This window comes from Pseudoliparis swirei, chromosome 19 (genome assembly GCF_029220125.1).
Source record: "Pseudoliparis swirei isolate HS2019 ecotype Mariana Trench chromosome 19, NWPU_hadal_v1, whole genome shotgun sequence".
Taxonomy (NCBI): Eukaryota; Metazoa; Chordata; class Actinopteri; order Perciformes; family Liparidae; genus Pseudoliparis; species Pseudoliparis swirei.
This window is the reverse complement of record NC_079406.1, coordinates 723,001-736,118: the sequence shown is the minus strand read 5'-3', so window position 1 is coordinate 736,118 and position 13,118 is coordinate 723,001. Positions and strand designations below refer to the sequence as shown.

Sequence of the window (13,118 nt, the reverse complement as noted above, 5' to 3'; positions counted from 1 at the left end):
AAGCATGCCAAATTTGGTGAGTTTTGGGATATGATGCATACCCCCAATATGCGGTCAAAGAGGAAAAATAAGAAGCGGAATAATAATAAAAAAAATTTTTTTAACAATAACAATAGGGTCCTCTCGGACAGACTACGTCTGTCGCTCGGACCCTAATAATATGCACAAGCACACTGTCAACAATCCTGTTGTTAAGCACACATGTTTCAACATAACGCTGCTGTGAGGGCATGGCTCTTGATCATGACGTTGTCTTTCGATGCCTTCAAATGCTGTCAGGATTTTCTACATCGCAGCGTAAATTCCCCATAACGACTATCCCGTGCCGCATACACGATGAGACATACATATCTCACTGACTTCTTCATTTCACAGATATTCAAATTCATCTAATACTAATGAATAAAGAGTCTAATACTTTAAGCGGTATTTTTTATTAATAACATCAGACAACACTTTCGTGCCCGCTGGTTCCTAATTATGACCGAAGATTATATGTCCGATTTTGCGTGTGACCCATGAACGCAGCGTCCCCGGGAACTCTCTGAGACTCGAGCATGTAGCGCACATCCGAGCTGCATGGAGCCCGGGCTGCTGCTGCTTACCCGCGGCTGCTGTTGTTGTTGTTGTTTACCCGCGGCTATCTTTACCTCACAAACAGTCATGGAGGGAAACATGCGCAACATCCAGGTTCTTCTTCGGGCGGCGGAGTTCCTGGAGAGGAGGGAGCGCGGTGAGTGTTGCTGCCTGTCAGCCGAGAGGAGGGAAGTTGCTTGTCGAAACAACACAAATACACACTGAAGGAGTTGTGACTACACACACACACAACACCCAGGTACACGATGCAGGTGCTCGGTGCGTAACCCCGCGCGGTGCCCGTCTCGTTCCCGCGGCGCGCGGCCGACGCGTCGGTCCCATCTTTGTGCTCATGGCGCCAATCCGCTCGGTTTGAAAACGAGCCCGAGCGGCAGTGATCGTTACGGCGGCGCACGGGACACCGGGAGACACCGGGAGGCACTTCCCTTCCTCCCGTGATGTTCCCGCTGCACACGGGTCACGGTTCATTACCGGGGCTCGTGTGAGAGTAAAGGAGTGAGATGGCGCCAAAACTCCAGCGCCCAGCTGATGCTGCTGACAGCCGGCTGCGGGGCTATTGTCCCTGCAGAGGAGCCGCTGGGCCAGACCGCGGGCAGCACCAGGGTCACTCACCGGCGTAGTGATAATAACACATGTCCATTTATAATTATGCTTTATTCAGCATCGCTCCTCTTCCACCTCCTCCCTCACTGAGCCCGTTGTGTCCCGCAGAGGCCGAGCACGGGTACGCGTCGCTGCAGCCGCTCCGCCCGGAGCCGTCCGACAAGAGGAGCCGCCAGAAGAGCCGGAAGACCTCCGCCGGGGGCAACAAGTGAGTACCCGGTGTACCGCGCACCGAGGGTGTGGCTGTGCAGAGCCCCGTGTGTTGCTCCCGCTAAACGAGCCCTCTCTTTCTGTGACTGCAGGTCGGTTCACAACGAGCTGGAAAAAAACAGGTAATTCAGATTTTGTCAAAATAAACAAGAAATAATATTTTTTTTAGACACTTCAAAAAAACTAACTGGTGAAAGTTCGAGGAAGAGGAGCCTCCTGTGCTCAGTCCTCTGTTGTGCTTGTGGTGCTGCAGGAGAGCTCAGCTGAGGCGCTGCCTGGAGCAGCTGAAGAAGCAGGTGCCCCTGTCCCCGGACTCCACGAGGAACACCACCCTCAACCTGCTGCGGAGGGCTCAGCTCCACATCAAGGTACTGAGAGGGGCGGGGGAGCGTCCGGTCGGCGGTCACGTGACTCTCTCTCTCCGCTCCAGAAGCTGCAGGAGCAGGATGGGCGAGCGGAGCACCTGAAGGGCCGTCTGCGCTGGGAGCAGAGGGAGCTGCAGGGCCGCCTGGAGCAGCTGCAGAGAGGCAGCGAGAGGATGAGGAACGACAGCCAGGGGTCAACCATGTCGTCCGAGAGGTCGGACTCGGACCGAGGTGCGTCTCCCTCCCCTGGGCCCAGCCTCCAGGTCACAGTGGGACGAGTTTACAGTCATCATGTCACACTCACACCACCCCCAGCTACAGAAGCACCTGTAAACAGTCCTCCCTGTCTCCTATCACACACACACATATACATATGTATATATAGAGTTCTCAGTCTTGTGAGTTTAGGAAGTTGATATTATACGATTGTGTTTCGATGTTTTCTGAGCAGCGTGATTTGAACTGGGAACAACTCAGAAGTCGTGTTTCCTCCTCCGTCTTCCGGGCGATGTATTGACCCCCCCGCCTCTCGCCCTCAGAGGACGTGGAGAGCGTCGTGTTCGACTGCCTGGACGCCGACGGGCTGAGCGTCCCCGGGGCCGACCACTGCTACTCCAGCATGGAGCAGGCCTGCCTGCGGCAGCTGGAGGCACAACCCTGACTCGAGTCACTGGTGCATTGTGGGCCGGGAGAGGAGAAAAACATTCCAAAAACACGAGCGCGAAAGTAGCGAGATGTTACTGTACAACTGAACACTTTATTATTATTATTCTTACAGGTGTAACTTTTGATATTCTCTTTTTAAAACAGACTACAAGCTAACTATGAATAAGTTCCTCTGCACTGAGCAGCAGTTTGAACTCAGCGGCCGGGAGGAAGTGACATCACTCTGAGGACGTGACATCACTGTGAGGACGTGACATCACTGAGGAAGTGACATCACTCTGAGGACGTGACATCACTGAGGAAGTGACATCACTCTGAGGACGTGACATCACTGAGGAAGTGACATCACTCTGAGGACGTGACATCACTGAGGAAGTGACATCACTGTGAGGACGTGACATCACTGAGGAAGTGACATCACTCTGAGGACGTGACATCACTGAGGAAGTGACATCACTGTGAGGACGTGACATCACTGAGGAAGTGACATCACTGTGAGGACGTGACATCACTGTGAGGACGTGACATCACTGTGAGGACGTGACATCACTCTGAGGACGTGACATCACTATGGACGTGACATCACTGAGGAAGTGACATCACTCTGAGGACGTGACATCACTGAGGAAGTGACATCACTCTGAGGACGTGACATCACTGAGGAAGTGACATCACTCTGAGGAAGTGACATCACTCTGAGGACGTGACATCACTGAGGAAGTGACATCACTCTGAGGACGTGACATCACTGTCTCCACGCAGCCATTTATTCCGGTGACGCTCGTCTTCATGGCCCCACCGCTCTGTGATCTTGAAGCTTTTTATTCCTCTTAACTTATTCTCCTCCGCCGGCGTGTCCGTGCCGCGCGGTTCCCTCGCTGTGCCGACAGCTCCTCTGCAGCGCTTGAACCTCGCCGCTCTTATTTAAACGTGCGTCCGTCTCTCCTGTTGCACAAACACCACGTTGCACTTGCCTCTAAAAGATTGTTTGATTTAAAAATGGAAACGGTGAACGAGAAGAACATTAAACATGGAAACATTTTCATCTGGCAATGAAGTTGACCGGCGGCGGATCATCACGCCGTGTTGTCCAGTTGTCTGAAGGAGTCCCGCTCCTCATGATTAATGTGCAGGACCAGCTTGTCCCTCTGCAGCCGCTCCATCTCCTCCGTATGCAAGAAGCCTCGTTGCCTGAGTATCAATGCAGCCGTCGCTCCGCCAGTCATTATGTAGCATTTTTCTACTGGTGCAAACTTTTCTATTGAATAAATATTTTGTATATTTATGACATTTCTAAGTATTCTACCAGACTTATTGAATCACAACAATGACAAAGAACATGATTTAAGGAACAGCAGGAAGTCAGATCATCGTCTGGCGTTTGAGGATCTGTGTTCCCCTCCAGCTGCTGATGAGACGTCACACATGACCGGGACAAAGGAAATGTTCATTTATTGACAAGATATGTAATCAATGCATTCGGAGCACATTGCGTCATCACTACAGTGACATCACACGGAGCCCTCAGGCACTTCAGGAGCGCCGGTGAGAAACCACCGGAGCCTTCGATGGTCCGCAGGACGCCGAGCGCCCCGGAGATAGAAAACATGATAAAAGACATGAAAGGCCCAGAGTCCAAAGTAAACGACGGTCAGAGCCACATGGACTTCATGGATCCATATTCCACGCCTGGTTCTGAGAGGCTCTGCTTGTTGGAAGATTGGTACAAAATTATCACAATTATGATTCTAGTTATTATCATTTGCAGTAAACCGTAAAAGAGATTTTATATATATCACTAAGTCAAACAGAATCGTAAACCTTAGAATATTAACTTGTTAGTTACATTCACACTAGAATGTTAAACTACAAGATGAAAGATAATATAATCTGGGAGCTTATAAAACAATATCTCATAATTATTAACAACATATTGTGGGTACACGACTTCCTGACTCAATTATGTCACTTCTGTTTAATAGCCTAAATATATAAATGTACATCAATCAGAAGCCTCATGAAATAATATCCAGGAACATCTGTAGCCTCAATCAGGTCTTTGTGGTCCACCAGAGGATCCTCATAGAGGACTCTGGGGTCCTCATAGAGGACTCTGTGGTCCTCATAGAGGACTCTGTTGTCTCCTCAGGATGAAGGTCGAGGCCAGAGGAGTCCGTTGTCTCCTCCCGAGGTCTGGAGCTGGAGACCCATCAGTCCCACCTCCTCGGGTCCCACCTCCTCGGGTCCCACCTCCTTGGCTCCTCACACGTATTGTTTCTTCTGGGCCTGGGAGGCGAGGTCTTTGGCCTTCTCCTTGGCGGCCAGCGCCGTCCCTCGGGCTCGATCCGTCGCCGCTTCTGTTAACGTTCTGGATGGAGTTTCCCCTGCAGACGTCACAGCAGAGCCTGAGATCAACTTGTGTACTGAGGTAGATCCAGAGACTGTCATTAGTTATTAATAGCCATAAACAGTTCCTCCCGCCAATCATTTGCCACCGTGCACTTCCCTCTGCCCACGTCACAGCGGATGCATCAACTCTGGTTTGTTCTCCAGTTATTGTCGAGCACTAGTAACTGACGACATCATCACGGAGCGTCACCTTGCATTCTGGAGAGCACGAACTCAAAGCCCTTCATGGTCTTTGTCACACTCTTCTTGAACCTCGAGAGACCGAATTCCTGGAACGAGAAGTCAAGGCCAGTAAGTCAGAGACTCACCACATGTAATACTAAACCTCTCCACATGTAATACTAAACCTCTCCACATGTAATACTAAACCTCTCCACATGTAATACTAAACCTCTCCACATGTAATACTAAACCTCTCCACATGTAATACTAAACCTCTCCACATGTAGTACTAAACCTCTCCACATGTAGTACTAAATCTCTCCACATGTAATACTAAACCTCTCCACATGTAGAACTAAACCTCTCCACATGTAGTACTAAACCTCTCCACATGTAATACTAAACCTCTCCACATGTAGTACTAAACCTCACCACATGTAATACTAAACCTCTCCACATGTAATACTAAACCTCTCCACATGTAGAACTAAACCTCTCCACATGTAATACTAAACCTCACCACATGTAATACTAAACCTCTCCACATGTAATACTAAACCTCTCCACATGTAATACTAAACCTCACCACATGTAATACTAAACCTCTCCACATGTAATACTAAACCTCTCCACATGTAATACTAAACCTCTCCACATGTAGTACTAAACCTCTCCACATGTAATACTAAACCTCTCCACATGTAATACTAAACCTCTCCACATGTAATACTAAACCTCTCCACATGTAATACTAAACCTCTCCACATGTAGTACTAAACCTCTCCACATGTAATACTAAACCTCTCCACATGTAATACTAAACCTCTCCACATGTAGTACTAAACCTCTCACATGTAATACTAAACCTCTCCACATGTAATACTAAACCTCTCCACATGTAATACTAAACCTCTCCACATGTAGTACTAAACCTCTCCACATGTAGTACTAAACCTCTCCACATGTAATACTAAACCTCTCCACATGTAATACTAAACCTCTCCACATGTAGTACTAAACCTCACCACATGTAGTACTAAACCTCTCCACATGTAATACTAAACCTCTCCACATGTAATACTAAACCTCTCCACATGTAATACTAAACCTCTCCACATGTAGTACTAAACCTCTCCACATGTAATACTAAACCTCTCCACATGTAATACTAAACCTCTCCACATGTAATACTAAACCTCTCCACATGTAGTACTAAACCTCTCCACATGTAATACTAAACCTCTCCACATGTAATACTAAACCTCTCCACATGTAGTACTAAACCTCTCCACATGTAATACTAAACCTCTCCACATGTAATACTAAACCTCTCCACATGTAATACTAAACCTCTCCACATGTAGTACTAAACCTCTCCACATGTAATACTAAACCTCTCCACATGTAATACTAAACCTCTCCACATGTAGTACTAAACCTCTCCACATGTAATACTAAACCTCTCCACATGTAATACTAAACCTCTCCACATGTAGTACTAAACCTCTCCACATGTAATACTAAACCTCTCCACATGTAGTACTAAACCTCTCCACATGTAATACTAAACCTCTCCACATGTAGTACTAAACCTCTCCACATGTAGTACTAAACCTCTCCACATGTAATACTAAACCTCTCCACATGTAATACTAAACCTCTCCACATGTAGTACTAAACCTCTCCACATGTAATACTAAACCTCTCCACATGTAGTACTAAACCTCTCCACATGTAATACTAAACCTCTCCACATGTAATACTAAACCTCTCCACATGTAATACTAAACCTCTCCACATGTAGTACTAAACCTCTCCACATGTAATACTAAACCTCTCCACATGTAGTACTAAACCTCTCCACATGTAGTACTAAACCTCTCCACATGTAGTACTAAACCTCTCCACATGTAGTACTAAACCTCTCCACATGTAATACTAAACCTCTCCACATGTAATACTAAACCTCTCCACATGTAGTACTAAACCTCTCCACATGTAATACTAAACCTCTCCACATGTAGTACTAAACCTCTCCACATGTAATACTAAACCTCTCCACATGTAGTACTAAACCTCTCCACATGTAGTACTAAACCTCTCCACATGTAGTACTAAACCTCTCCACATGTAATACTAAACCTCTCCACATGTAATACTAAACCTCTCCACATGTAGTACTAAACCTCTCCACATGTAATACTAAACCTCTCCACATGTAATACTAAACCTCTCCACATGTAATACTAAACCTCTCCACATGTAGTACTAAACCTCTCCACATGTAATACTAAACCTCTCCACATGTAATACTAAACCTCTCCACATGTAGTACTAAACCTCTCCACATGTAATACTAAACCTCTCCACATGTAATACTAAACCTCTCCACATGTAGTACTAAACCTCTCCACATGTAGTACTAAACCTCTCCACATGTAATACTAAACCTCTCCACATGTAATACTAAACCTCACCACATGTAATACTAAACCTCACCACATAAAAACTTGTGTATTAAAGCAACACTATGTAACTTTTGGACCTTAAAATAACAGCTTGAAAAAAATGGTGCCGCTACAATGACTTTTAATATGACGATTTGCGGCTCTGCTGTTGCCATTGGGGGTCTGTGGGAAAATAACTCCGCTATGTAAGATTCTGGAGCCGCCCGGTACATCCGGCGGATGTACTCGACCTGCTTTCTGGCAGTCATTACGCAATGTCATATAGTGCCACTCCAAGCTCGCAGCTACAGTATAAGGGGAGCTTTTTTATGTAGCTTTTTGTGGTGTCAACCCCCCCCCCCGCCCCGAAAGCAGGCAAACAGCTGATCGACCAGGCAGAGACGTGGCGAGGCGCCGCGTTCAATCCCCGCGCTCCTTCACCCTCGTCCGGTCGGTGCTGGGCCCGTTCAGTGTTCCTGCGCAGTCTTCTATTAGTGATCCCGCCCGTTGGTATGAATCCAAAATAGAAAGTCGCCGGTTGCTGCCGTTCTGAGTCCGCCGTCGGTCAGCGCGCTCCAAACAACAAAAACTTGCGTCATCTCCCCCTCGTCACCTTTTATAACCCGTGACACGTACAAATAATAATAATAATATTATAATACAGGACAACACATGATCCCAACTCAATACAAGTGTATGCGAGGATGCATCTATCGTCACTGGGTATTTACGACACTGAAATCGATACCTAAATACCTAAAAACCTGAAGGGGGCACCAAAAGTGAAAAGTTACATAGTGTTGCTTTAAGTTCATAACTCGTGTGTTAAGTTAACAACTCGTGTTAAGTTAATAACTCGCGTATTAAGTTAACAACTCGTGTATTAAGTTAACAACTCGTGTATTAAGTTAACAACTCGTGTTAAGTTAACAACTCGTGTGTTAAGTTAATAACTCGTGTGTTAAGTTAATAACTCGTGTGTTAAGTTAATAACTCGTGTGTTAAGTTAATAACTCGTGTGTTAAGTTAATAACTCGTTTGTTAAGTTAATAACTCGTGTATTAAGTTAATAACTCGTGTGTTAAGTTAATAACTCGTGTATTAAGTTAATAACACGTGTATTAAGTTAATAACTCGTGTATTAAGTTAATAACTCGTGTATTAAGTTAATAACTCGTGTGTTAAGTTAATAACTCGTGTATTAAGTTAATAACTCGTGTGTTAAGTTAATAACTCGTGTATTAAGTTAATAACTCGTGTATTAAGTTAATAACTCGTGTATTAAGTTAATAACTCGTGTATTAAGTTAATAACTCGTGTGTTAAGTTAATAACTCGTGTATTAAGTTAATAACTCGTGTGTTAAGTTAATAACTCGTGTGTTAAGTTAATAACTCGTGTATTAAGTTAATAACTCGTGTATTAAGTTAATAACTTGTGTATTAAGTTAATAACTCGTGTGTTAAGTTAATAACTCGTGTATTAAGTTAATAACTCGTGTGTTAAGTTAATAACTCGTGTATTAAGTTAATAACTCGTGTGTTAAGTTAATAACTCGTGTGTTAAGTTAATAACTCGTGTGTTAAGTTAATAACTCGTGTATTAAGTTAATAACTCGTGTGTTAAGTTACTAATTAGAGGGAGACGTGCGGCGCTCCTCGCCCACCTGCACCGCTCTGGAGAGCCCGTAGACGTTGGTGGAGATCCAGGCTTCTCTCCGGATCTCCGTCCAGCCGCCGTCGTCCGGGTCGACCCGGTACTCGCAGCGCTCCTCCACGGACTGCACAGAGAGGGGCGTTAGAGAGGAGAGCTCCAGGTCGCGGTGGTTCGGCGAGTCGGCCGGGGGGCTACCATGAGGCGAGTGTGGCTGATGTTCCAGGTGAGCGTGGTCATGGTCCTCTTCTGGGGGTCCACGATGGAGTCCTCGATGATGTAGGCCGAGCTGGCCATGTGCTTCGGCAGGTAGCGCTCCATCCAGCGAGGCCCGCGGCTCGTCTTGGTCAGCAGGCGCCTGGACTTCAGGCAGTGGGTCGGTGTGACCTCTCTGAAGATGATGTCCTCGGTCAGGACATGGTTACTGAGGGAGAGGATCAATACTGGATCAATACTGAGAGAGGATCAGTTTCTGAGGGAGAGGACCAGGATGATCCAGGTGAAGCTGCTCTCACCTGTAGGGGTTGGGGTACCGCTGCCAGAAGGCGATACACACTTGGTCCCAGGTGCTTTTGAGCAAACCTGCGCAGCAGTAATACTTCACCATCGTCCCCTGAGTTTACTGTCGCAGCACCCTGAGGAGACACAGCACCCTGATCAGCACCCTGAGGAGACACAGCACCCTGATCAGCACCCTGAGGAGACACAGCACCCTGATCAGCACCCTGAGGAGACACAGCACCCTGAGGAGACACAGCACCCTGAGGAGACACAGCAACCCTGAGACACAGCACCCTGATCAGCACCCTGAGGAGACACAGCACCCTGATCAGCACCCTGAGGAGACACAGCACCCTGATCAGCACCCTGAGGAGACACAGCACCCTGAGACACAGCACCCTGATCAGCACCCTGAGGAGACACAGCACCCTGATCAGCACCCTGAGGAGACACAGCACCCTGAGACACAGCACCCTGATCAGCACCCTGAGGAGACACAGCACCCTGATCAGCACCCTGAGGAGACACAGCACCCTGATCAGCACCCTGAGGAGACACAGCACCCTGATCAGCACCCTGAGGAGACACAGCAACCCTGAGACACAGCACCCTGATCAGCACCCTGATCAGCACCCTGAGGAGACACAGCACCCTGATCAGCACCCTGAGGAGACACAGCACCCTGATCAGCACCCTGAGGAGACACAGCACCCTGATCAGCACCCTGAGGAGACACAGCACCCTGATCAGCACCCTGAGGAGACACAGCACCCTGAGACACAGCACCCTGAGACACAGCACCCTGATCAGCACCCTGAGGAGACACAGCACCCTGATCAGCACCCTGAGGACACACAGCACCCTGATCAGCACCCTGAGGAGACACAGCAACCCTGAGACACAGCACCCTGATCAGCACCCTGATCAGCACCCTGAGGAGACACAGCACCCTGATCAGCACCCTGAGGAGACACAGCACCAACAGGCTGTAAGCAGGACAAGCGGAAGGCCAACGCACAGGTCCAGGGTTTACAGCAGATGGCAGTTCAGGAAGAGTTTCTGAACTCAAACGTGTGAACAAGCAGCGTTAAAACATGTTAAACATGGTTAAAACATGGTTTAAACATGTTAAACATGGTGACAGTATGTATTAGTGTGCATCTGTGTTCGTTAACTGACATTAAATAAACGTTAAAATGACGGAGGCCGTGAAGGCTCCATGACAGCTGCTAGTCACACAGGCGGCGAGGACTCGGCCTGGACCCGGAGACCGGGCTCCACCCGGACTACGGGCCGTGGACCCGGACTACGGGCTCCACAGCCCGGTGAACTCGACTCGTCACGTTGGTCACGTCCGCACTCCCGAGAGCTCCATCGTTAGCATCGTTAGCTCGTCGAGCAAAGCAGCCTCGTGAATGAATGGCGCCGCGGCGCGCGCACATCTCTGACTCCCGCGTTCAAGAGGCCCGCTGTCGGGCTGCCGGGCTCACGCGCAGCGGCCGAGGCGCTCACCTGTCCGGCGGCAGCGCTCAGGTGAGCCGCATGTTGGGCTCCGGTCCGGGGGAAGCTCGCAGCCACCGACACGTCAAACGTGACTGGGATGAAAGGGGAAAGTCACGTGACGACACGTCCGGTGGGCGGGGCTAAACGCAGCGTGACCACTAGACGGCAGCAGCCGACGGTGCAATAAAGGTGACGATAAAGGCTTCCGGTTCCTCCTTGACATGAAGGTTCTGAAGGAGGAGCTCAGATTCCCCTCAAAGGATGAAGTTCCTCTGCAGCTTCACTGGGTCTCTGTGTCTCTGCTGCATGACAGGAAGTCTGACTACGCCCCCCCACACACACACATGTGGATATATACAAATATATATACAAATATATATAGATATATACAAATATATTCAATTCAATTCAGTTTATTTGTATAGCCCAATTTCACAAATTACAAATTTGTCTGGGAGTGCTTTACAATCTGTACACATAGACATCCCTGCCCCAAAACCTCACATCGGACCAGGAAAAACTCCCAAATAACCCTTCAGGGGTAAAAAAGGGAAGAAACCTTCAGGAGAGCAACAGAGGAGGATCCCTCTCCAGGATGGACAGATGCAATAGATGTCATGTGACCAGAGGGACAGATTTAGAGTTAAAATACATTCAATGAATGTGACAGAGTGTATGAATAGTTCATAGTTGGCATATTCCACGATGGAGACCTCCACGATCCATCAGGCAGATGGCGGTGGGGAGGAGGAGTGGGCGGAGTCTCAACAGTGGGCGGAGTCTCAACAGGATAGTGGCGTAGTCAGGAGCAGGAATTCCACGACCCAGACCTCGATGCTCCATCAGCAGATAGGATCTATGCCGTCTCATAGGGTCCGATGACCCCATGAGACGTGAAGTCAAAAGGACTCCGGAGAGAAAGCAGAGTTAGTAACGTGTGATTGAGAGATGAACATTCATCCCTAAGGAGAGAAAAAAGAGGAGATAGGTACTCAGTGCATCCTAAACGTCCCCCGGCAGCTATAAGCCTATAGCAGCATATCAAGGGGCTGGACCAGGTGAACCTGATTCAGCCCTAACTATAAGCTCTGTCAAAGAGGAAGGTCTTAAGTCTACTCTTAAACGAGGTGACTGTGTCTGCCTCCCGGACTGAAGGTGAAGCTGGTTCCATAGAAGAGGAGCTTGATAACTAAAGGCTCTGGCTCCCATTCTACTTTTTAAGACTCTAGGAACTACAAGTAGTCCCGCATTTAGTGAGCGTAGCTCTCTAGTGGGGCAATATGGTACTACAAGCTCCTTAAGATATGATGGAGCATCACCAATCAAGGCTTTGTAGGTTAAGAGAAGAATTTTAAAAGTGATTCTTGATTTTACTGGGAGCCAGTGCAGAGCAGCTAGTGCAGGAGTGATGTGATCTCTTTTCTTAGTTTAGTGAGAACACGAGCTGCAGCATTCTGGATCAACTGGAGGGACCTAAGAGATTTATTAGAGCAGCCTGATAATAAGGAGTTGACCTAAGAGACTTATAGAGCAGCCTGATAATAAGGAGTTGACTTAAGAGACTTATAGAGCAGCCTGATAATAAGAAGTTGACCTAAGAGATTTATTAGAGCAGCCTGATAATAAGGAGTTGCAGTAATCCAGTCTCGAAGTAACGAACGCGTGAACCAATTTTTCTGCATCTTTTTGAGACAAGATGTGCCTGATTTTTGAAATATTACGTAGATGAAAGAATGCAGTCCTTGAGATTTGCTTTACGTGGGAGTTAAAGGACAAGTCCCGATCAAAGATAACGCCAAGATTCTTTACAGTGGTGTTGGATGCTAGAGCAATGCCTCTACAGAATCCACATCACCAGATAATTGATCTCTGAGGTGCTCAGGGCCGATTAAAATTACTTCGGTTTTGTCTGAGTTTAACATCAAGAAGTTGCAGGTCATCCATGTTTTTATGTCTTTAAGACATGCTTGAATTTTACCGAGTTGGTTGCTCTCCTCTGGTTT

The 13,118-nt window shown here is 47.5% G+C and overlaps 2 protein-coding genes across 6 annotated transcripts; one reads left to right on the top strand and one right to left on the bottom strand.

Moving 5' to 3' along the window:
* Positions 1-663: 663 nt before the first annotated feature.
* On the top strand, positions 664-3,734 carry mxd3 (MAX dimerization protein 3). The gene is made up of 6 exons (XM_056439216.1): positions 664-733; positions 1,309-1,408; positions 1,503-1,532; positions 1,664-1,778; positions 1,841-2,006; positions 2,315-3,734. The coding sequence occupies exons 1-6, from the start codon at positions 664-666 to the stop codon at positions 2,434-2,436; spliced, it is 603 nt and encodes a 200-aa protein (XP_056295191.1). The 3' UTR covers positions 2,437-3,734.
* A 142-nt stretch (positions 3,735-3,876) lies between these two features.
* Positions 3,877-13,118, bottom strand: prelid1a (PRELI domain containing 1a). Of its 5 annotated transcripts, XM_056439211.1 has the most exons (7): positions 12,710-13,117; positions 11,125-12,588; positions 9,627-9,776; positions 9,310-9,535; positions 9,125-9,238; positions 5,041-5,119; positions 3,877-4,864 (listed from the first exon to the last, which is right to left on the bottom strand). In XM_056439211.1, the coding sequence occupies exons 3-7, from the start codon at positions 9,716-9,718 to the stop codon at positions 4,704-4,706; spliced, it is 672 nt and encodes a 223-aa protein (XP_056295186.1). In that variant the 5' UTR covers positions 9,719-9,776; positions 11,125-12,588; positions 12,710-13,117; the 3' UTR covers positions 3,877-4,703. The 5 variants fall into 5 exon arrangements, with proteins under 5 accessions (XP_056295186.1, XP_056295190.1, XP_056295187.1 ...); XM_056439215.1 differs by having other exon boundaries at positions 3,877-4,825; positions 11,125-13,118; XM_056439212.1 differs by having other exon boundaries at positions 9,627-9,746; positions 11,125-13,118.